The sequence below is a fragment of the Cavia porcellus genome, unplaced genomic scaffold, assembly GCF_034190915.1.
Source record: "Cavia porcellus strain 051 isolate PalLab524CR breed Dunkin Hartley unplaced genomic scaffold, mCavPor4.1 scaffold_2, whole genome shotgun sequence".
Taxonomy (NCBI): Eukaryota; Metazoa; Chordata; class Mammalia; order Rodentia; family Caviidae; genus Cavia; species Cavia porcellus.
Genome location: NW_026947485.1, coordinates 146,314,427 through 146,339,009, shown reverse-complemented (window position 1 = coordinate 146,339,009; position 24,583 = coordinate 146,314,427). Strand labels below are relative to the sequence as shown.

Sequence of the window (24,583 nt, the reverse complement as noted above, 5' to 3'; positions counted from 1 at the left end):
ATGGAAGTTAAAGAAAAATATGCAAGCAGAAAGAATTAAGAAAGTGTTTCATAGGATGCTTTAGGAACTTCTTTTTGTCACTGGTAACCTTTTTTGTTAGTGACTGCTTTGACCTGTGGCAGAAAGCTTGTATTCTTTCAGTGTAGGTATCAACCCCTGAAGGCACATTTTACCATCTCTGGACCACATCTTGATTTTCAAAAGCACTCTGGATATCGCTGTAGGGATCTCCCCCAAATCGCACGATTGCCACCCTGGCTTTATAGCCCTTTGCCTCCTTTGTTTAGAACACAGAAGCTCACCCCAGTGAGCTCACCCCAGCCTGTCCTTCCCCTGAGACTCCATAATTAAGAATTACTCTTTTCCTTTTTGCATCTTTCAGCTTCCCCACCTCCATTTGGAGGTGGAGCTGTGGGAGGAGAAATAGCTTTAAAGATCCCTCCCTTTCATAATGGTAAACCTGAGCAGGGTCAAAAATGCATCTGACGTGTGTCTCCATTTGTGGTATAGTTAGTTTATTATTAAATATGATAGTTTCATAAACTGTTCTGTTTGTCGATGAATCATCCCTGACTCTCCTATTCTTATTAAGACTGATTCTCTATACCATCAGTTCTCTCCATCTATTTCTTATTGGCGGGGAGGTTAAAATTAAGCCTGTTTCTCTGTTCTTGTCAGCATTCTTCTGGTGTATATTGTTAAAATGCTTATGACATACAATATCAACAAACTACCATTTGGGTAGAACATGAGAGAACTACCTTTTTTAAAGATAGATGGCTTTGCTAAATTTGTTGACCTTGCCTTGTCTGATTTCTACTATTGTTACACAGATTTTAAGAGTTTACTGTATTATGCCATAAGAAATGCTCTGTAATGTTAACATACAGTTGGCTGGAAATTATTAAATTAACATTGTTTGTTTGTTTGTTTTAGACTCACGTTCCAGTCCAGTAATGAGAAGAAAAGTGTCTTTGAATACTTACACACCTACAAAGATCCTCCCAACACCACCAGCTACCTTAAAGGGCACGAAAGCAAGCAACAAACCAGGTTAGGGATGTGTCTGAGTTTGTGGATTCTGCACAGCAGTTAGAAAAGTGATAATAATTTACTTTTAAATGTGAAATCTGTTTCTCAGTATGATTATTGCACTTTCTAGTACTTTAAAAAAAAAAAAAATGACCCTAAGAGCTCAAGATGTATTATTGTAGCCTGTTTGTATGCATTTTAGTGTCTGTTGTTTTCCCCTCCCTTCTTTGTTTTATCAGTTGTTTCCCCTCCTCCTTCCATTTATATATCACAACTATATCAATTTAGTTTACTAAAATATATTTTGTACTCAAACTTTTCCTTGAACTGGTTTATGGAGCCTATTCTTTTCCTGTTCTTTGAGCCTAAGGCATCTTTCTGTATCCACTTTTTTTTTTTTACGACCTAAAGTAATTTTTATTTCTCCATTCTTGGTCTGATTACCTGACTGCCAAATGCAGCTATGTTTTATCGTTATTTTTCTATTTTAACTTCTTGGCACATTTGATTATGGTGTCACTATTTCTGAATTACTCTCTTACCTTGACTTCCAAGATACTATCCTGTCTTGTTCTTTTCCCCATTTCTCCGATTCTATTTCCTTATTTGATGATCCTTGAACTTTTTACTTTCCTATCCCAGATAGGGACATTCTAACTATTCTCATTTTCTCTTACCTTACATTTCTTTCCTCAGAGAATTCCATATATCTTTAATGCTTTTACTGGAATCTCAGTGCAAGTATCTTCATTCTCTTCTGCCTTTCTTTGCTGTCAGCATATTCTTTTAATTAAGCATTTGTGCTTGGGAATCAGTCAACAAGGCCTACATTAAAATCTGAGCTGTGCTCCTTATTAGCTATTTGACTTTGGGTCAGTTACTTAACTTCACTAATCCCTACTCCCATGTTTATAAAATCAGTGCAGTAAGACCTCCCCTATAGAGTTGTCAGAGATTAATGCAATAACTTATATAAAGTCCTCGGCACACAGTGTAAAATTCACTAAATCATGGCTTTTATTGTTTGACTGTAGCCAAACTTTCCTGTCTAAATAAATCTCCCTAGCACTCATGCCATATTTTTCTTCTAAAATTCTTGGTTCATTATTGTTCTTCTAGATCTAACCAAACCACATCCATTGATGTTTTTTGGTTATCAAAACAAAAACTTCTGTGATACTCTTTACTACTTATTTGTTCTAATATACCTGATTACAGTCGGCTTACCAGGCATTATAAATCAGGGTCAATAAGTAGTTTAAATCTCATACATTCTAATTGATCACTATATGATGCTATGAAATTAAAAATACTGAATATTAAATGTAACTTCTGATGCATTCCATATATAACACATGACTAACATTTGTGTAGTTCCTTTTACTATAGAAGTTAATACCATTTTTATGTCCATTACTGATAAGCAAGCATTAGAAAGGTTGTGATTTGTCCCAATTCACATAGTAGTTGTAGACCTAGGATTTGAATGTTTTTTGAATCATAGTACATTGTTGTTCTCTTTATATTAAACATAATATATCACTTCTTCATAAAAAATTTTAAGTAATACAGTGAATGAGGGATTTTGTGTATTATATTTGATTTTTCAAATGTTAAGCCAACCTTGCATTCCTGAAATGATCCCTACTTGGTAGTGATGTATGATATACACAAACATCCCAAAATTGCCCCCAAAATAAACTAGATTCAGTTCAGTTTCAACGCTTTTTTTGTATCTGCATCTGTAATGGAAGTTGATCTGTAGTTTTTTAATTCGGTCCTTTTCGAGTTTCATTATCAGGGTTATGTTGTCTTCATAAAATGATTTGTGAATACTTCCTCCTGTTGTATTTTCTGAATACAATTTTGTAGATTGTGATTTCTTCCTTAAATGTTCAGTAAAACTGTTTCCTCTTTTGGACAGTTTTAGTAACCTGTATGTTTCAAGACTTGGTTCTTTTTGTCTAAGTTGTCAATTTTGTTGCTTCTTTATGATCATTTTAACGAGTGTAGTAATAACCTCTGTTATTTTTGATAATACTTTATGTTTTGTACTTGGTCAGTCTTAACAGATATTTATTGATTTTGTTGGCCTTTTCAAAATACTACCCTTATTATTGAGAACCTTTTTTTTTGGTCTGTTTTAAATTTAAATAATTTTTGATCTTTTAATTTTCTGTCTGTTTACTTCAAGTTTATTCTGAACCTCTGCTTACCGTTTTTAGGTCATTGATAATTAGATCTTTCTTCTCTTATTATATATACATTTAAAACTGTAAGTTTTTCCCTAATAATTTTTTATTACAATTAGAAAGCATACACTGTGTCAGTGTTTTAAATGTGAGACTCATTTTAGGACTTAACATTTGGATTAACTTAACTTATTACAAATACAGTTAAAAATTGGCATTCTGTAGTGGATCATTTTATTATTCATTATATGAAGACTGTTAGTAATGTTCACATCTTCATTTTTGACTGTATATAGGAACAGGAAGGCAGACTGGATAATTTATCAAGTATATTAAGAGCAATATCCACTAATAACTGCAAAATTATCAAGTTTTTCTTTTAATTTGGTAAATTTTGCCTTAATGTGTTTTGGAGGTCTGTTACTAAGTATGTAAATATGTGATTGTTTAGCTCATTCTAATATCTTGATTTATTGTCTTGAAATTTCTGTCTTTGATTTCTACTACTACTTTGCCTTAAAGTTTATTTTAAGACATGATAATTAACTTTTTTAGATTAACTAGACAGTACTGTCTGGATAACCAGACAGTAATGTCTGTATATTTAAAGTGTATTTTGGTAGACAGTTTATATTTGACATTTTAAATAGTCCTTCTATCATCTGCTTTATACTTATAATGCATATAGGCCTTTAGCATTTAATGTAATTATTGATGTCTTTTATTTTGTTGTATTTTCTATTTATTCATTGTAGTTATTTTTCCTTTATTCTTTTCTGCTTGATTTGTGTTCAATATTTTTTAGAATTTCATTTTAATTTATCTTTTGGCTTTCTGCCATATCAGTGGTACCTCCAGTCAGAAACTTCATTTGCTCTGCAATTTTGGAAAAGATGGCCACATTGATGTTTGTCTGGTAAAGATGGCCGCTGTGGTGTTTGTCATCCAATGCAGAGTCTGCAAACAAAACCAAAATTTTGCCAAATGCTTCTTTGCATCTGTGAACCAAACTATCACTCACTGTATTTTTACATTATTCTTTTATTTGTTGTTCTAAACATACAGTTTAACATTTAATTATGTATCCCCTTAGAAAGTTTGTTAGCTATTTAAGTTCGTTTACGTTCTTCTCTACCCTTTACATATAGCATACCCATGTGGGTATGAGACTTCCACATATATTATAAATACTCTACTACAGTAATGTGGTATTTTCCTTAAATAGTCCCATTTATTTTAAAGAAATTGAGACGAGAAAAAAGCTTGTATTTATCTACCTGTTTGCCATTTTTGATACTTCCCTTTCCTTTCCTCCTTGAAGTCTGTGTTTCTATCTGGTTTCATTTGCCTTCAGCCTGAAGCTCATTAGCATTTGTTATACACCAAGCCTGCTGGCATTGTGTTCTGTTCAATTTGTTCACTCTGAAAATGTCTTTATTCTGAGTTTTTTCAAGGTGATTTTGTTGGATAGAGAATTCCAAGTAAAGTTTCTTCTTTCATCACTTTATAGATACTGTTCTGTTGTCTTCCGGTTCCCATTGATACCAATGTAAAGTATTTGGCAATCTGAATGTTCTTATTTAGGCAGTTTTCTCTTTTAATCTACATGCTTTCAATGTTTTTATTGTTGGTTTTTAGCAGTTTATTGAATGATCTTTCTTTTTCATATTTTCATTCTTTTGTTTCATTTTGTTGTGTGATAATCTAATTAATATTTCTTTTACCTGTTTTGTTCATTTTGCTGTTACGCCCAGTCAGTTCTTATTTCAGATATTCCATCTGTTCTTTAACTTGAAATATTCTATTTGATTTTTTTTTCAAAGACTTCTACATTTTCATTCATTGTAACCATATTTTCGTCAATCCTAAAATAATAACTCGCCTTAGGATTAATCTCTGTCATTTTGTCCATTCTTGAAAAGGAAGCAGTTTTATTGTCTCTTAGTACATTGAGTAGTTTTAGATTATATCCTAGATATTATGAATAATAAATTGTAGAAACTTTGGATTCTGTGGCTCAGTTATGTTCTTCCCGAGAATGTTGGCTGTTTGCTTTTAAAGCAGAGTTAATGGTAGCTGAACTCCAATTGCAGAACTGTGTCCTTGAAGCAGGGAACAGCTCAGATTTCAGTTCCTTTCTCATAGCCTTTTCTGTGCCGCTTGGATAGTGTATGATAAGGTTGACTGACTAAATCACAGTCTCTCCCTTCCTAGGATTTTCTGCCTCACTTTTTGTCCCCCGTGTTTCTTGTCTGCCCCAAATCTTATTATATGATTTTTCGTGCTAGGAAAAGTGGCTTTAGTATTGGAATTTTAGCCATTTTACAAGGTGCAGAATGGAGCCTGTTATCAAGCTAAAAGTTATTAAAAGAAATCCCATGTTATTCTTTTCTTACATATTTTGATTCTTCAGTAACTGTGACTTTTTTCATCCTTTAGTGTGTTTAGGTAATTGTTCTTTGTATCTTGTATGGTGTATTCTTGTTTTGTGCAGAATTTTGACTTGACAGGAATGTACGCATCATAGTAAAAGGAATATAACTCCACCTAAAAAGACTTTTGTAATGCACAAGGCCTTGATGTTGGTTCAGATATGGAAGAATGAGTCTTAAATCAAGAATGCTTCTAGTTTTCTAACCTTCTAACTTTTTAGATAGTGATGAGAGGGAAGATATAAGAGAAAATAGATGTTTGTTTACACAGAAAATGAAGAAGTTGGGTTTATTTCCTGTTAGATGTCTATAGAGTTCCAGTAAGCAACTGAATATATATATATATATCTTAAGCTTAGGGAAAAGACCAAGGCCACAGGTATAACTTGCAAAGCCATTTGTGTAATGAATAGTAGTAGTTTAAAATTATGGAAACCATTTTTCTAGGAAGATTATAGAGGAAAATGAGAGATTTATTTTGTGAATACAACTGATTGTCATCATTTTTCTATATTTGTGTTGAATTCTAAGAAGTAAAAAGTGGTATATTAAATGTTTATAATGCTCAATTTACGTCACAGTTTTAACAGGAACTATTCTGCCACTCATCAGTATTATTTGATTTGAGATTGAGATTTGATTTGAGATTGCTTGTGTAAATCTAAGCAAGTTTTTCTTTTTCTGCATAGCTACCAGTGGACCTTCTAATACATCTAATACCTCATCTCGAAAAAAGAGTATCTCTAGCAAAACAGAAGAATATAAAAAAAACACTGGGAAAAAGAAATAATAAAACCTTCTTAGCAGAAATTGGAACTTTGTTCAGTAGAAAAAGACATAAGGTTGGCTGAACACTGTCAAAGCAAGTAATGTATGTTTCTCCTTAGACCTCCCTGTGTTCATTTAAAAATCCTTTTAAATCTATACAATTGTTTATATTCAGGTAAGGAACTTTGTCGTGATCCGAAAATGTTTAAAATAACCTTACTGCATTTTGTGAGTACCAAAATTTGTGATAAAAGTCTGTTCATTGTGAGTATGAAAAACATTTTGCTGGCCTGTACCAAAGTTCAGAATCTGATGATGTGGCCTCTGTATACTCTTGTATTTTCATGAGACTGCATCTTAGCTGTAAGAACCTTTATTTTATGTTGAAATTTGACTGGCAAGATTACATTTGGGAACGTTTTTAAAAGTATGTTTCCAAAAAAATCTCACTGACCACTTACATTAGAACATTTTTCTTAATCGCTACAATAACTTACATGCTGCAGTATCTAATAACTGGAGGATCAACACATGCATTATATTTTCAGTCTGTGCTTTGAATTTTTTATTGTATGTTACTTAAAATATTGCACATACACTTGGGAGAACTATATCCTTATGTACATAAAATTGTATATTAATTTGTAGAAGATATTTTCTTTATATATTTCCTTACCACAGGAGGTGCTTTGTTCAAGAAGTTTTTGCTTTAAATATGACTGGAAAGGTACCTTTGGAGTTTCTTTCTAAGAGATACAGCTAACAAGTTTATATATTATTGCATTTATTTTCAGAGTTGTTTTTGGATCCAGGGAATTCTGCTGAGAAACAAATTGTCAATGTTAAGCTGAATTCTGTTACATTAGTAGTACATTTTATCATTTATATTCTTATGTCTAATATATCACTTGATCTCATGGAGAAAGCTTAAAGAATGAGCATTTGAAGTAACTGGTCTTTTTGAATGATTAGATTTTGAATGGAAATTGAGATTATAATATTGTGAATCATCTGTGATGTAAAAAATCATTATCCTTGGTGCTTTTTTTCCCCCCAATGCACAAATAATTGTGAACCATTTGAAATTAAACTATACACCAAGCAGTGCAGCATACCAAGAATTCCATGCATTGTAATTCCATGCATTGATAAATTGCTAACACTTTAGCTTGAAGCTTATGTTTTAAAAAAGCTACTAGAACTTCATTATATAAATAACGATTATTATAATTCTTCAAAGAAGCTCTTCTAAGGTTAAATCAACATATATAAACTGACTTTTAGAAAATAAGCGTATTACATTTTAGTGGTTTTAAAGGTACCAGATGCAGGGGCTGGGAATTTAGCTCAGCGACATAAGCACCTGCCTTGCAAGCAGGCAGTCGTGAGTTCGATCCCCGGTACTGATAAAAAGGAAAAAGACCAAAAAAAAAAAAAAAAAAAAAAAAAAAGGTACCAGATGCAAAAGTCACAAGTATGTACGATTAAATTCATATATTTCACATGAATGTATATTATATGAAGATATGCCTTGTAAATATTGAATGTACCTGTCTTCTGTGTGTGAAAACATACTTAATATGCTCGTTATGGGGGTTAAGAAAACTACTCATTTTTTAAAGTGGGTCTGAATAAAATATCTTCTTTCCAGGGTCAGTGATTTAAATGGAAAATTATTTTTATTTCTGTTCTTTACCTCTTTCCATTTAGCATCAAACTAGAAAGCTAGTCAAAGTATCTTCACATATTACCAAATGCCCGGGAAGGAGTGGAGGGGCAGAGTTGCACCTAGTTAAGAATCACTGCCCTAAAGCACATGATGATGAGAAGAGGAAGAAGAGGGAAATGTCATCAGAATCAGTGTTCTGGTCCTAGGAGACAGAGTAACTAACAATGTGCTGCCCACTACACTTCAGTTCTATTATCCATGTGTCTTCCTTTCTCATCACTGGGACAGAGTGCTGGATACTCACACCTTGTGCAGACTTGGTACCTATACATAATACATCTTAGTTCTTTCTTTGTCTCCTCGCCCCTTTTTCTCTCAGTCCCCTTGCCTTTTGTAAAAAATTTACCTTCCTATTTCTTATTATATTTAATTTTGCTCTTTACGTATATTTTGGGTTGCTCATATAGGAGAAACCATGTGGTATTTAAGCTTGTATGCCTGATTTATTTCATTTAATAGTATGGTCTCAAAGATGAAACCCACGACTTAAAGGAAAAGAGGTTTATTTTGGCTTACAGCTTTTAGAAGGTTCAGTCCATTGGCCAGCTCCAAGGCAGGGTAAGAATGGTGCAAGGGCCTAGGCCAAGGAAAACTGCTGTCATTGAGGCAGCCAGGAAGCAGAGTATAAAGGGAAGAACTAGAGAGGGAGAGGCACCCTTCCAGGTCATGCCCCAGTGACCCCTTCTACCCAGGCTCCACCTCCTAACTGCAGTTAGCTATGAATGCATCAGTAGACTAAACCTGGTGAGTACAGTGCCCCCAGGATCCAGTCACCTTCCAGATGTGTGAAGCTTTTGGAGGACACCAATATCTAAGCATTGTGTTTACGGTAGTTTGTCCCATTTGTAGCTTCTTAATTATAATTTTGGTTTAAATATTTAATTCAAATTCTGTTGAACTATATAAATTTAATGTAATCCAAATCCAAATCCCAACAACATTCCTCGCATAACTAGAAAAAAATCTTAAATTCATATGGAACCAGAAGAGACTGGAATAACAAAAAGTAATTCAGGGCAACAAGAACAAAGAAGGAGACATCACAATCTGGATTTTGAATTATGATACAAAGCTACAGTGAGTAGGAAAAAAGCAGTACAGTATTGGATTAAAAGCAGACAGTATGGGTGAATGGTACAGATGCAAAACAACCTAAGACACATGGTGGAGGAAAGATAGCCTCTAACAAGTGGTGCTGGGAAAATGGTTATACATGCACAAGATTGAATCTAGTCCCATATCTCTAAGCATTACTAAAATAAAATCAAGATAGATCAAAGATCCAAATATTAAAATGAAAACACTTAATTTGCTGGACAATAAAAAAGGTAAAACTTAAATACATAGGCAAGCACTTTCTGAACAGAGTCCAACAGCACAAGAAATAACATCAAGGATCAACAAAGTAGATTTTGTCAAGTTAGAAAGCTACACAGCATAGGAAACTTAAAGGAATGAAGAGACAACCTACAAAAAAACCTACTCAGACAGGGGACTAATATCTAGAATAATTTACAAACTCAGAAACACTAGATTCCACTAGATAGAAGACAGTCACAAATAGGCAACTAAAATGAACGGATACTTCTCAGAAGTACAAGTTGTTAATGAATGCGGTGCTAGCTCAGGAAATGAACTTAAATCATTCCATGATTCTGGGGAAAATGGCTGCTACTGTGTGTGTCACCTGACGGAGAATTTGCTAATGGAAGCAAAATTTTGTTGAACACTTTTGTTCACAAGTATTTGTGAACCGAAGCATTACTGCACTTGAAAATATCAACACTTCTGACCGTTAGAGAAATGCAAACTAAAACAACTCTGAAATTCATTCTTACTCCAGAAAGAATAACTGTCATAGGCGGCTGGGGATTTAGCTCAGCAGCATAAGCACCTGCCTTGCAAGCCTGTGGTCGTGAGTTTGATCCCTGGTACCGGTAAAATACAAAAAAAAAAGAATAACTCATCAAGAAATCAAATGCAAGGAAACTTACTCCATTGTTGGTGAGAGAGCACACTAGTATAACAACGTGGAAATCAGTATGGAGATTTCCTACAGAAATTCTATTCCACTCAGCTAACTACCTTCTAGATGTCTTCCTGCATGAGTTAAAGACATCATTTACAGTGATGCATGTCTACCCATGTTTATAGCGGGACAACTCATGATACCTAAATCTTGGAGTTGGCTAATATGTCCATAGGTGAATGGGTAAAAAATGGCATTTATACACACTTGGGTACTAACCTGCCATAAAGAAGGATGAATTTGAGTCATTTGTAGGAAAGTGAACATACTTTGGGAAAATAGGTGAAACCAGACACACAAGCTTAATATTGCATAAATATTGCATCTGAGAAAAAGTATAGAAAGATAATTCAGAGATAGATTTTCTGCAAATGAACAGTATCAAGAGATGAAGGGATGAGGAGAGAGGGGAACAACAAGTAAGTAAAATTAAGATGTGTTTTGTGTATTTACCAACTCCCTATGAGAAATGTCATCAATACTACAAACATGCTAGTAAAAAAGGATAAAATTATATAGAGATGCAGTGAAAAATAAAAAGTCCAAATGGTATATTTCTCCATTTCCTGATCACAGTTTTAACTTTTTGTATGAATTTGCCTTGCTTATTCTTGTATTTACCTGTAAACACAAATATTTTATCTTTATATCTTTGTATTTCTGGGATTCAAGCCTACAGTGTTGCACATGCTAGGGAAACACTTTATCACCAAACTATGCGCCCAGTGCTGAGCTTACAATTTAAAGTACTGTATTTTGAGTTACAGTGAGAAAATCATTCCATTTTATCTTCTTTATCTTTTTTGTTTCCTGTTCCCTATTTCTTGTAAGATAGCCTTTTTCTGGAGAATGTCTACTTTTTCCTTTCCATTTCTTTTCTCACTTTAGTTTATGTTGCCTTTTTTCTGTTGTTTTAACACGATGTTTCTGATCACCTATATCTGTATGCATTTTTCATTTCATTAAATCTTCAAGGCATCACAGTGTAGTTGCAGTTTTCATGGAGTTACTGGTTTCCTTTTTTCTGTTGAGTGATTTTTCTCTACTATTATTTCTCCCGTTTCTTTCCTTCTAGACGTGGGGATGTTTTTGTATGAAACTGTGCTTGTCAGCATTTTTTCACTGTGACATTATACTTTAGGAAAACAACTTAAAGGAGGAAAGATTTATTTGGGCTCTTGAGGGTTCAGTCCACTCACTTGCTTCCAGGCACTAAAGGTGAGACAGGGTAGGACAGCAGAGGAGGGTGGGAGAAGGATGCTGCTCACTTCCCAGCAGCCAGGGAGCCTGGAGACCAGAATGAGCCCGCGAGGGGAAGCTGAGGGCACAGGCACACCCTTCAGTGACCTGCTTCCCCATGCAGGCCCCACCACCTGGCAGCCCGTGCCCCCACAACCTCCATGGATTCCTCTCTGCTTAGAGCACTCACCGTCTGATAACTTTCTGCAAACCCATGTGGTGGCCACTAACCCTTTACCACCATGAGCCTTTTAGGGGACATTTTAGATCTCAGTCATAGCCCTGGACAAGATTATTCTCAATTATTTCTTTAAGTGCACTGAGTTTCTAGACTTATCTTTAAATGCAGTAAGTTTCACATGAATTCAAATTGTGGAGTTTTGTAGCATTTGGAATGAAAGCTGGCTTTCCTGAGTTACCATAAAATTCCTCAAGACAAGATTGTGGATCCAAGTAAGCAATTGTAGCCTTCTATTTTCTCCCTGACCAACAGAGAATAGCGGCTGCAAGACTACTCACCTTTAGAGACTTCCCTCTCCCTCATCTACAGACCGTCTTGTAAATGGGGCAAGTCTGTATGGGCGTGGGCCACATGATAATGGAGCTGAAAAGTCCTGTCACTAAGGGATTAGCTCAGGGCATTACTAGCATGTGTGTGACAGTGTTGGACCAAACAAATACACCAAACTGGCCATCGTTAATAAACAACTACGTTACTGGCTTATGAATTACTGTACTATACTTTTCATTGTATGAGGTGTGATTAAAAATATGGTGACTAAGTTTTAATTTTTTTACAGTAATTTACCATTAATCTCCCTCTAAATATTCACTGTTGCTTTGAGCACACATTCCACCATTCTTGTTGCTTTCTGAAGCAGTTCTGGAAATCCTCTTTCATGAGTGTCTTCAGTTGTACCATCTTGGTTAATTCAGCATCCTGAATCAATTTAAAATATTTACCTTTCATGGTCATTTTAACTTTGGGGAAAAGCCAGAAGACAGAGTACCAGATCTCTTGAGCAAGGAGGGTACAGACCCACTACAATTGTTTTTTATTTGACAAAAATTGCCATAAACATTTGACCAATGAGGAAATACTGTTGGAAATTTTATTACAGTAAAAGACACTTTGTCATGAGTTCCTCTTGTATTGTCTGCATTTTATTGAATGCACTTGTCCCATAATTCCTGACAGTGCATCTTTTGCTGTAATAAAGTTTTTTTTAATTTAAACATTCACTGTTAAGTTGTGATCACCTCACAAAGCATACTCCAGTTTTTTCCACAATAAAACATTTGCTGCCAACAGTATACTGTGTCACAGCAGCAGCCTCATACATGGCGTGTTTATTGTGACTTGTTACTGCATGGAGACACCACACTGAGTGATTGATACCACCTCGGTTTGTAGAACTGCACTCTGTGATGTGCATAAAGTGATGAAATCCCGTAACAATGCATTTGTTGAATGTAACCCTGTTGTTAGGTCGTGTGTGTCTGTATTTCCTCTTTTGATTTTTTGCCTTTCCCCCTACTCTGTAGTATGAGACAGTGTCCAGGCAATCCCCTCCTGTTGGCTGTCATCCCATTTCCATTGTTACAAATAAGCAACTGATTTCCCCACTTCAGGTTATGCCAGGTGTTTTGAAGCCTATGCGTGTAATCACTTTGAAATATGGAGAACTTGGCATCCTCTCCAAGCATCTTCCTATTTGACCTTTTCTGCATTTGGCAGCTCTGTTTCACGTATCTTGACAGAGGTCAAAGTGTCTTCTAGTTTTGTTGAAGATAGTTTGTTTGATATTTGCAGATAATTTTGCACTGAAAATTATTTCTCCATTTTCAAACATCCACCCCTTTTGTTGTTTTGTTCTGTTGTTTGATAAGAAGAAAGAAAAAGAATTAGAGGGAAGACAAAAGCAGAAGTCTAGTGCTAGGGCTCTCAACTTCCTCATCACAGTTACATGTCTTAAGTGAGATCCGTGATAGTCCTGTCTATATGGTGTCAGAAGCAAATAAAAGCTATTTGATAAATTGCAAAGTAAAGAACAAATCTTGTTTTATTTGTGCTCTTTTGTTGTAGTAGAGTTGTATGTAGTCCAAATGTCAGCCAAGCCTCTGTTTTTAGTGGCTTTTCAGCATTTTTGTAGCCAAGGATATTCCAGAGAGCTCCCAGTACTCTTATGGATGCTTGTGTTGTCAAGGGAACAGCCTGCTTAGTAACAATCTGACAGATGCCCCTCCCCCTCAAGAGATCAGGTCATTCTAACATCTTTCCCTTAAAAAAAAATAAAAAGCTTTAAAATAAAAAATCTTAGCCCTTCTCAAAGCAATGTTTAGGGGAGGAAAAAACACTTAACAAAATAAAATTAGGCATGTACTCCCACCTACCCATTTCATATCATGTGTAGTATTAAAGACATCATCGTATAACCCTGTGGAATAATGGATGTACTGAAGAAATGTCCATTGTAAAGCATTTTTAAAGATGTAACGAAAAAAGCAAGAGGGTTTTTGTCATTGCATGCATGATACTTCAGGAGTACTTAGTATATGGAAGGATGGATTTTTTAAGGACAGGAGCAGGTATGGCTTCTGAAAGTGTTTTTGCTGTTTTTAAAAATCATAATGTTTTTCTTAACCTAGTCGATGTGAATAGAAAGTTCAGTGATAAAAGTGGGTGTCTGGATTAAAAGAGGGAAAAAATTGAGAAAAGAGAAAAAGAGGGAAGGGTAAGACAATAACAAAACAGACTCAGAAAAGCATCATTGATACAAAGAAAGAAAGTGGAAGGCAAATAACTAAGGCTGTCTCTTCACTGTGCACAGAAATGCTCATCTGTCCTCTAACGTCCACACTCGAAATTCATGACATAAAATGAGACCAGCATCTCAGGTGTCACCGTAAGTTTGTCTTATGAATTCTTCATTGATCATCCAGAGAGCTTTTTGAAATTTCCATCATTGTACTGAATGGACACTCATCTTTGACAATGCAATGTATGCTTATATAACTTCATACTGAGCCCCTCAGTGTGAAGATTTCCTCTGTATTGTGCCAAAGCCTCTTCTGGAAAGAGCATAGTGCTCAGCTCTAATGAACAGAACAAGGAATTGGAGAAAGTTTTCATCTCAGCCATATCACTAAATCTGGGAGACCCTAGGGCACTTCATATTTTGGTGGATCTCAGCTTCCTTTTCTGTGATCCCCAGGTTTGCCTGGGGTCCAGTCATCTCAAAATCTATACACTGGCTTTTCAATTTCCCTTCTTCAGAATTCTAGAACTTTGTCCATTCTTTCTGCTACCACTATCTTTCATCATAGTTAACAGTGACTGCTGAACACTTAAGTAGAAAGCGTAACTAAAAAAGCTCAATAGTTTGGATTCCCTAATCATGAAGAAATGTTGAACACCCTGAAATGGAGGCAAAAAAAGAAAAAAAAAATGGATTGGTCACTTCACAAATTTGATCACTGGTAACATTTTCATATTGGATAAAAGCAAGGTCTTTTAACCTTGAGATTCAGAATAAATTAGAGGAATATTTTAAAAATTCAAACTCAAGTAACTTTTTTGCACTGAGAAATCTGCATTTTTGTGTTTTGCAGAATTGTAATATTTAAGAAAATATGTCTAAGTGTGGTTATACCAGATTAGGCACCAGAAGGTTTAATGGGGCATTGTACACTTAATTAGAGCTTCACAAGTGGTATTATAATAGAAAGTTCTTCCACCAGCAGGCATTTGTAATTCACACATGAAGTTATACCTTTCTGGAATCCTGCCAACTTTTAGATAATGACATTAAACTACCTGAATCAGAAGATGGTTTCCTTGACTCACTGTTGTATTACTAGAAAGCTGATTGCCAAAAATACACAAAATATGTTCCACCTTTTCTATGTCTGTTTTCAAGTTTGAAGTCTAATGCATGATAAAACTTTTTGAATTAAAACTTGCCTGATATTTGATTCTGAGTTCATTCTTCTCAAATGAAAGATGAGCTATTCTGTATTTCTTTGATTATATAGTTTATCTTCCGTTGATCCTTTATTTAAAAAAAATAAATGAAACCATAGAGTAAATGCTGAAAGTCATTAGAATATCAGAAAGTAACATAAATTATTAAGTTATATTTTCAGAACTTCATAAGTTTTATCTGAAAAAAAGCACAATTGAAAAGGTAAGCCTTTATAATTCACAGGTTAAAACAACTGAAGTTCCAGTCAAATAACTCAGCTTCTGTTGTTTCATTGATATGCAGACATACTATTTTCAGCTTCATAGTAAATTATTTTGCTGAGTTCTATAGAGAGCACTGGGAGGTTAGCAAAACCTGTAGAATTATTCTTACTTGAAATAAGGAAGTTTGTACCCACAGAGTTTGCCAGAAGAAACACAGTAAGTCAGTGACAATGCTAGGAAAGGAATCCAGAAGTTTCAACCGCTCTGCGTCTGTGTCGGCAGAATCAGCTCTCAGTGGTTAGCTCTCTCACAGAGTTACCACTTTATGTTTTACTTCCTTACCTTGCTGTGGTTATAGTCCATAGGCTTTGTAATTCATGGTGTGTTGCAGTCAGGGGTTGCAGAGAGAACTATTACATACAGGACACAGATTTTATATTATTATTTTATGATGGTCACTCAGTTAAACACAGGAAAGTACAGGAAATTTGTCCACAACACTAAAGACAGAATATTCAGCCAAGGGCCTGGATCCCACAGCAATGTCCTGCATGAATTCAGCTGAAGACCTAGAGCCCATGACAATGCCTCCCATGAGTCCAACTGGAGGTCTAGAGCCCATGACATTGATTCATGCAAGTCTATTTCATGGATTTGCACTGGGAAGGCCCAAAGGTCAACAGTGGAAAATAGTCAGTCTATGCCACACTGGAGCCAAGAAGCAATGCTCAAATTAAGGACCAGGGCTCCCTTGAAAAGTACCACAGTCATCCTCAGTGACAATGAGGTCGAAGCTTCTCCAACAATGAGAACAATTGAGTATGTGTCATGAAGCCTGCGTGACAAGCTTCTCCGCAAGATTAAACAGCACACATCTTCCCCTCCAGAGCCAGAGAGCGATGCTCAACATAAGGACCAAAGCTCCCCCAACGTGAAGTACAGCCATTCTCAGCAACAAGGTCCTCCAGTGATAATGGCCAAGTTCATATCAGCGAAGCTATCAATGACAAGCTCCTCCAGGACAACCAGTGGCTCCACAGGAGACCCCATAACACCCCACTCACTGTTCCTGTTCATGTCTCCTTTTATACTGGCAACTTTCCTCAGGTGGGCCATCTACATGCAGCATCATGCTGATTTAATCCAGCTGGTGCTAAATTGACCACCAGTTTTTAATTCATAACATAGTTCAAAGATTAAAATACTTTTTTCAATCTAAATGTATTTTAGTGCTCAGAAATTACAATAGCTTGACTGGGCTCAAAGACTCTATTCAAGAAATATAGGTCAGTTTTTTTTTTTTTTTAATTCATCTTACATCTCAATTCTGACCATAGTGTGGTTAAGGGAATAGGACTGAATTAGAATCTAGAAATCCCATTTGTTTTGTTCATATCCTTTCCTGGTACCAGATAACCCTGACAAATCACCTACCTTCCTTTAATCCCAGGTGCCTCATTGGTGAAATTTGGAATATTATATGCTTTTCTTGCCTTGCCAATTTTGCTCCAATTTTTTTGAGAGTGTGTGAAAGAAACAACGGTAAGATGATACATGAATGATTCCTTGGTGAACTACAAGCACTATTCTTTCTTCAATACCACAGGCTAAATCAAAGAAGAAAGTGAAATACCATTATGAAATTTTAGCCTTAGCTATTTTTAGAATTTATTTGCTCCAATGATACAAGTTGACCTTTAGTAAAAATTTCCCCATAAAAGCAATTCAAGGGTAGAAGTTTACAATAAGCTTAGTATCTCTTTCTGAAGTGCAAAGGTGCATCAGTTAAAACAAGGGGAAATTCCAAGGCTCTATGAATGACTGTAAAACCCAGGACAACTATAATTTATTAATTGGCAAGTTGTTTGCAGACTCTGTTTGGCTCTTGAATTCCAAGTTTTCTTACCAATTAAAGGCATTTTTTGGAAAACAATTCTCTCTCTGTCTCTGTCTGTCTGTCTGTCTGTCTGTCTGACTCTCTCTCTCTCCCTCTGTCTCTCTCTTTCTGTGTGTGTGTGTGTGTGTGTGTGTATGTGTTATTCAGCCAAGAGCTAAATGAATACACTAAATATGTACAAGTGAAGTTTTCAAAACCATTTTTGTCTTTTAAGCAGTAGCATTCATAGAAGATTCATACAGCCAAGACTGTGATCTAATGCCCAAAATGAATACCATTTAAAGATCTGACAGAAATGTACTACAGTAGACGTTATAGCATTTTTTTCTGTTTTACTCTAGTGGGAACAAAGAGCAGAATTTGTCAAATTAACATGCATCTGAGTGACGGATTGTATTTATCTCCTCAGTAATCTTTTTGCAATAAGGAAATGTACATGACCCTTATCTATTTCTACCCAGTCTGTCTAGCTTTTGAATTCCTTTACTGTATACTCTAAGATACGAAATTTGGATCAATACGAGTAGATGGATGGAAGTGAATAAAAAGGAGAAAAAGAAAAAATTGAATTGTCAGAAAATTAACATAAAGCAGATATTTCCCTCTCCATTTTGCAAGATAACTTGTTTTCAGATCTATATGAAGACACTCCAGCAAATTATTGGCACACATGTAGTCTTTTAAGAACATTCTGTATTTGATATCTGTCAAGTCATTGAATTATGGTGTTGACAATTCTTCCTCTAGTTGAAAAGCATCTTTATCAAATGATCTTTCTGCACCAGAATATTTTGGTGCTGTTTTGCTTACTAAATAGAAAGTGGACTTACTGTGTTCAGTCTTTTTATAAACAAATGTTTATGGTTCCTTAAACTGACTTGAGAAATGAATTTCCATCAAACGCATATTTTTGATACTGACTTGTACTACTTGCCTCAAAAATTTAGAAATGGTTCTTTCAAAACGTGTAGTGAAACAAGTAATTTTTACTTAGAACTGATAAAAAATTATATAGTTGTTTTTGTTCTTTCAAGACCACTTTTGGCTCTCAGTTTTGCTAACTTTTATCTGAAATACTGTCTGCCCATATGTAATGTTGGTAGTACCCAGGCCATTTGAATAGACCTAGGAATTAACAGCAATTACTTAGATCAACAATCAGTGAAATCTAGAAAATAGACTAGATTAAACAAGGTTTCAGAAAGCTCCAATGGATGAGTACTCACAGCCTTTAAAACTCATAAATACGAATTGTCCAGTGCAGTTTTATTTAGAGACAAGGTCTCACCATATAGTTCAGATCAGCCTTGAATACACTATGCAGACCAAATTGGCCTTGAACTCAACGTGATCTTCCTGCCTCAGCCTCCGAAGGACTGGGATCACAGGTGTGTATGTGCCAGCACACCCAGCCCCAGTGCAGAATTTAACAGGTAATATTCATTCCAAATGTATTTGAGCATATTTTCTCAGCAGGTGTTCTTTTGGGAAAAAATAAAATTCTGAAAATTGAGATCAGCATGAACTCAATTAGGGTAGGTACAGAAAACCTCGACTACTTTTTAAATCCACTAGTTTACAATCTGGATTAGATTCTGAGAGCATTATGGAAGAAACTCTGATATTTATTAGCTATCACGAACACCTTTTTGAGATTCAACTTCCTCAGCTATAAAATGAGAATAACAATATTTACTTCATGGAGCATGCCTGTAATTCCAGAACTTGGGAGACTGAGGCAGGAGAATATCTGTGAATTTGAGGCCAGCTGGGACTATGCAGTGAGCTCAAGGTGAGCCTGACCTGGGTAGCAAGACCCTGTCTCAAAAAACAAAGAAAAAACTTCAAACACATGAAAGAATTTTAAAAAGAAACAAAACAACTAAGCGAACGTGTCCCATAACTTGTATTTTAATTTTGAAAATACAAACCAGTTTGGAAACAATGCACACAGCATCAAGAGCTGTTCTTACTAAGCATATTTGCCCTAATTGTTTTTTTTAATGTGCTGACATTAGATGACTGACCTCTAGTATTAGATTAACTATGGTGTGTTTTAGTCACCTTTTCATTTTACTCAACAAAAAAATTCAAAATACTAATTTTAAGGAGGAAGAGGAGAAGTTTATTTTAGCTCTTAGTTTTTGGAGGATTCAGTCCGTGGTTGCTGGGCTCCAAGGTATAAACAGCATGGTAAAAGGGTTTAGATAAACTGCTAAGCTACGGCAGCCAGGAAGCAGAGAATGAAAGAGGAGCTGTATACGTGGATATAACTTTCCATGTTACAACCCCAGTGGCCAACCTCCAACCAGGCCTCACCTTTTTAACAGCATATTTGCTTATGAACTCATCAGCAGATTAATGTACAGTGCCTTTATAATCCAATCAACCTTTCAAAAATCCTACCAGTGAACATATTCTGCATATTTGAAAAAGCAGATGTGCTGCCAGGAGAACAATAACAGGGTCCCCCGGACCATGTCTGCAGTGTCATCTGAGTGTCTGGATGACTGAGCCTGGAGAAAAACGTTTCTAAGTGTCCTGAATGAGCAGGGAGCCCTGGCGCTATCTTCTTAAAGCAAAAACTCTTCCCAATGAGTTTACCCTTTTACACCCCTGAGCCTGTGCAGGGTATCATCCTGCCAATTCCTAAGACACCTTCAAGGAATTTTCCTACAACAAAGTGTTTTCCCTCATGTTAATCATTTCAGCAGCCATGTTCTCTATGGTCCCAGCTTTGTAAGCATGGTCTTTTCGTGAACCTCTCAACATTTTGCATCATTTGAATACATTCATTTCTCCTGATTATTACTATAAATCTGACTAAAACCCAGCTACACTAATGCCACAGCCCAGACATTGGATAATTTGAAATTTCTTCTGATAGATCAATTAGTCCACTATCTTTTAATTCACCCTCACAGGAAGTCGTAAGACATGGATGAAATGTAGACAAATTGTTTGTCAGGCTGAAACACACACAGCTTCATTCCAGTTTCTAATTCCATAGTCCCCCCACCTTAATTTCATCAGCCTGTCTTTTCCTGTCCCCATGATCCAGTCACCTTTAAGAAATCTACCTCCGACCATACAAGGCATGGGGGACATTTCTGATCTAACCATAGCGTAGCGTTATGGCCCAGTCTCTCTACTTTCAAGAATAATACTGAGTTCTTTAGAGGAAATAAATGTTTATCTCCTCATGTGGCAGAAGAGCAAGAGAGAAGACGTCCCTAAAACCCTGTTTTGTAGTAACATTGATGAAATCGATGAGTTGGCTGATGAAATCTCTTCGAATGAAGTTGTTTTGTGTTAAACTGTATTCTTCCTTCCCAATTTATGTGTTGAAATCCTAACTCCCAGCACCTCCGCATGGTACAGTGTTTAGGGAAGGGGCCTTTGCACAGGTAATTAAAGTGGTGTGAGGTCCCATGCGTAGACTCTTATCCACATGACTGATTTCTTATCAGAAGAGGAGATTCAGGCATCAACACACAGACCGAGGGGTACAGCAAGATTATCTGAAAGAGTTGGAGAGATGCCTTAGAAGAAATCAAGTTTGCTATCAACTTGATCTTGGACTTCTCTCTGCCAAGATTTTGAGAAATAAATTTCTGTCATTTAGTCTACCGAGTCTCGTATTTTGTTAGGAGACCAAGAATATACAGTAATTGAATATTTAATTCTGTACTTTTAAATGGTCCCTACTCTGAAGTGACATTCTGGAACTGAACATTATTGCGAGGTGAAGACAAGGGAAATAGATCTGAATGACGCTTCTGTGTGCTTATACTCAGTTCATGTTTCAGGTGAAGCTGCCCTTTCATTACCTAATAAAAGCTCTGTAGCTTACTCAGAAGTACGTTTCTGAAATTGAAAATCTTGAATTGCCTTACGTTAGGAAAATAGTAAAATACAGTTTCTCAACTTAAGGTCAGAAAATAGCCCTCAAGGTCTGATGGGACATTGAACTTGCAACTCATACATCCAACACCAGATGGCAGTGCAGCTATCCAAGGCGAGCTGGGAAGGCAGGTTGCTGAGCTAGGCTGACTCTCAGAAATGCAGAGTAAATTTAAAATCTCTATGTGCATAATTTTATATTATTTCACAGTAACATATGTAAAATAAAAGTTTAAGTAAAACGTATCTGTTTTGATTATATTAGTTGCTTTCTTTCACTGCTTATGCAAAGCCTGGCTCCATGGTTTACTTTCTAAATAATCATGAACATTTTACAAACCTGTTTTGTTACATGCAAAATAGTTACATGCACTTGGCAAAAAATTTTTAAGCTTCTACTATCTATGCAACATGTATTCTAGAATCTGAGAATGTAGCACTTTAAAAATGATAGATATCCTCACCATTGTGAAGCTTACATTTTACTCACTAAAATCTAGTGAATAACCAGAGAAACTCTAGCATTTAAAATCAAATGCAGGTTGTATACCAGTATGTTAAAGTGACATTCTTTGTCTCAGTTGTCATTGAATTCCCAAAGGCTCTGAACAAAACGATAGGTTCAAAATATTTCTCCATTTTGTAGCAAGGTCTTCCATAGGGCACAAATGTACTATTTGCAAAGGGGATGGTCAAAAAGTGCAAATCTCAGCTCATTGCATAACTCAAACATGTGGAGGAATATAGATAGACTGAAGGAGGGATTGTTTTTAAAGAGGGTTTATTTAGAGAAAGTTGTTGGAAGACTGTGTCTCCTCACCACAGTGAAAAGTGGGTAATGTTCTTTTCCAGCCAATGAGAAAGGGACTCGAGGAGAGGCACTGGGAGGACTTGACATGAGTTTCCTGGAGTTGAAACACAGAAAGGCTGGGTGAGAGGCTGTGCCTATGTATGCGATAGGTGACAGCGTTGACAGAAGACAGTTGCACTGGAAGCAAAGCCCGTGTCTGCTGTTGACTGGCCAGAACGCGCCAGCAGTTCTTACGGACCAGATGTGAACACCAAGAAAGCTGGGACTCCCTGGAAGGAAAATGGGGTTTACCCTTAAAGGAGCTGACCTCATCAGTGCACAGGACACGTGGGAAGAACACTGATGAGCAGTCACTGTGAGGCTGAGGGCCTCCGCAGCAGTGTCTCTGAGGACTCCATCAAAGACAGAATGTGCGCTGGAAACCGTCACCCCGGGGGGGCCTGGAGGTAGATCTGCACCGCTTTACTTCACCCAACTCCAGCTCCGAAGTGAGGACACAGGAAGCTGTGAGGGAGGCAGGACGGAGGCGAAGGGCTGCCTGTCCCCTCCCCCCATGCAGAGTGCAGCCCATGGCAGGCTGCGGTCCAGCAGGCCAACAGCACGAACTCTGAGGTAGCTGGGAACATTGTGTCACTGCGCTGAATATTTTAGTTACAAAAATGAGAACATTATTGTGCTTAGCCAGGATTAGAAGATTTATACTACTGATTAGAGGATTTATGTTTTTGATGTACAAAACAGGGAGGGAAACTTCGTGGAGAGGAGGTGGGGAGGAAGGGGGAGGGGAGCAGGAGGCAGAAGAGTATAAACCATCATATATATGAATAAATGAATGTATTTATTATGTATCCAACCATACATTAGCAAAAGACTTAAAAATTGTTATGGACTCTGCATGAGATCTCATCTGGGGATAGAAAATATGTACCCCTTCTGATAAAGTGAAAATAGATTTATCGTACACAAAGGGCTTAGCATAGTACACAAATAATTCTGACTTTATCATTGTTCTTTTTGGCCATTCCAATGGGTTATGAATCATGCAGATTTTATCGTGGGGACTGAATGAAGGTTGTCAAGGACGCCAAAAGCACTATACTGTGAAGACTGAATGAAGCATAACTCACACTGCTCTTTAGGTGTGGGCTGGGCTTGGCGATCTAGGATTGAACGAGAGAGAAATATCTTGTGCTTGAAAGTGTGATTCAGATTTTCCAGTCTTCAGGTCATAGTCCTGCAGGTTAACTTGGTAAGGCAGGTGTCGTGTGATTAAGGAAACAAAGTCAGGGGCACCAGAGGATAAGTGTGCATGGAATAGACACATGTGTAAATGAGGGTGCAGGATGAGGGAGGCTGGGTTACTTCCAGGACGGTGGCGGTGAACCAGTACCACACACCAAAGCAGAAGTCTTGAGAAACATTTGTTTCCTGCAAGACTGTGAGATGTTTTCACCAAGAATGTCAACCCTTTCAGTAAATGCGATGTTTCTCAAAGTGTTCTGCCCATCCTTCCAGATGTTATCAGTAATACAGTGGCAAGGGCTGGGAATTTATCTCAACAGCATAAGCACCTGCCTGCAAGCGTGAGGTTGTGAGTTCAACCCCCGTACCAAATAAATAAATAAATAAATAAATGGTACTACAGTGACAAAATAAAATATTTCATGAGTCAAACTTGGGAAATGCGGCTCACCACTGTGACTTGAGTCTTTGAAACTGCAAAGGTTAATTGAGATAGATCCAGCATATTGACTGACAGGAGGTGAGAACACTTCTTGTCTTAGCATGTTAACATCCATCTGACCAGTGTTCTCTGTAACACTTTTCTGCAAAATGTAAGATGAAGGCATTGCTTCCAGAAAGGCTCTGTACAAAGAAGCAGCATGTAAATAAGGCGCTGCAGGGATTTCCTGAAGCCATGAACCTCTAAATTCAAAAGCAGGGTTGCAAGGGTCCAGCAGCATCCATGGAGAAGAGTAACTTCCAAAGAGTCAAAAAATGAACGAGCATCACAATAGGTGAAAGATGGAGACGGAGGAAAGGGGGCAACAGAGGAATTCAGAGTGTCATTCTGTGTAAAATAAGATGCAAAAATAATACTTAGTGGTCCCACAGTGACACAGCACTGAAGCAAGATACAAGTACTTTAATCTACAACTTAGTGGTAGTGAATTTTACTTACTTAGCTGTAACTTTAGCACTTACTATGTGTCAAGCGCTAAATATTCATTATGTGATCACAACTATTAATTCATCAGATCTTCCGCATAATCTTAAGACAGTACAATCCTCCCTTTCCACAGATGAAGGAGCTAATGCTCAAAGATGTTTATTAACTTACCAATGGGATAGGATTCAGGTT

The 24,583-nt window shown here is 36.6% G+C and overlaps 1 protein-coding gene across 16 annotated transcripts in view; it reads left to right on the top strand.

The window, feature by feature from the left end:
* The window catches only part of Ppip5k2 (diphosphoinositol pentakisphosphate kinase 2), an 86,344-nt gene extending 78,264 nt beyond the window's left edge, over nucleotides 1-8,080 (top strand). For all 16 annotated transcript variants that reach the window (XM_063245509.1, XM_063245505.1, XM_063245500.1 and 13 more), the window contains 2 exons: nucleotides 937-1,053; nucleotides 6,346-8,080. In XM_063245509.1, coding sequence (XP_063101579.1) covers nucleotides 937-1,053; nucleotides 6,346-6,446 — 218 coding nt within the window. In that variant the 3' untranslated portion in view covers nucleotides 6,447-8,080. The remainder of the gene's footprint in view (nucleotides 1-936; nucleotides 1,054-6,345) is intronic.
* The last annotated feature ends 16,503 nt before the right edge of the window (nucleotides 8,081-24,583 follow it).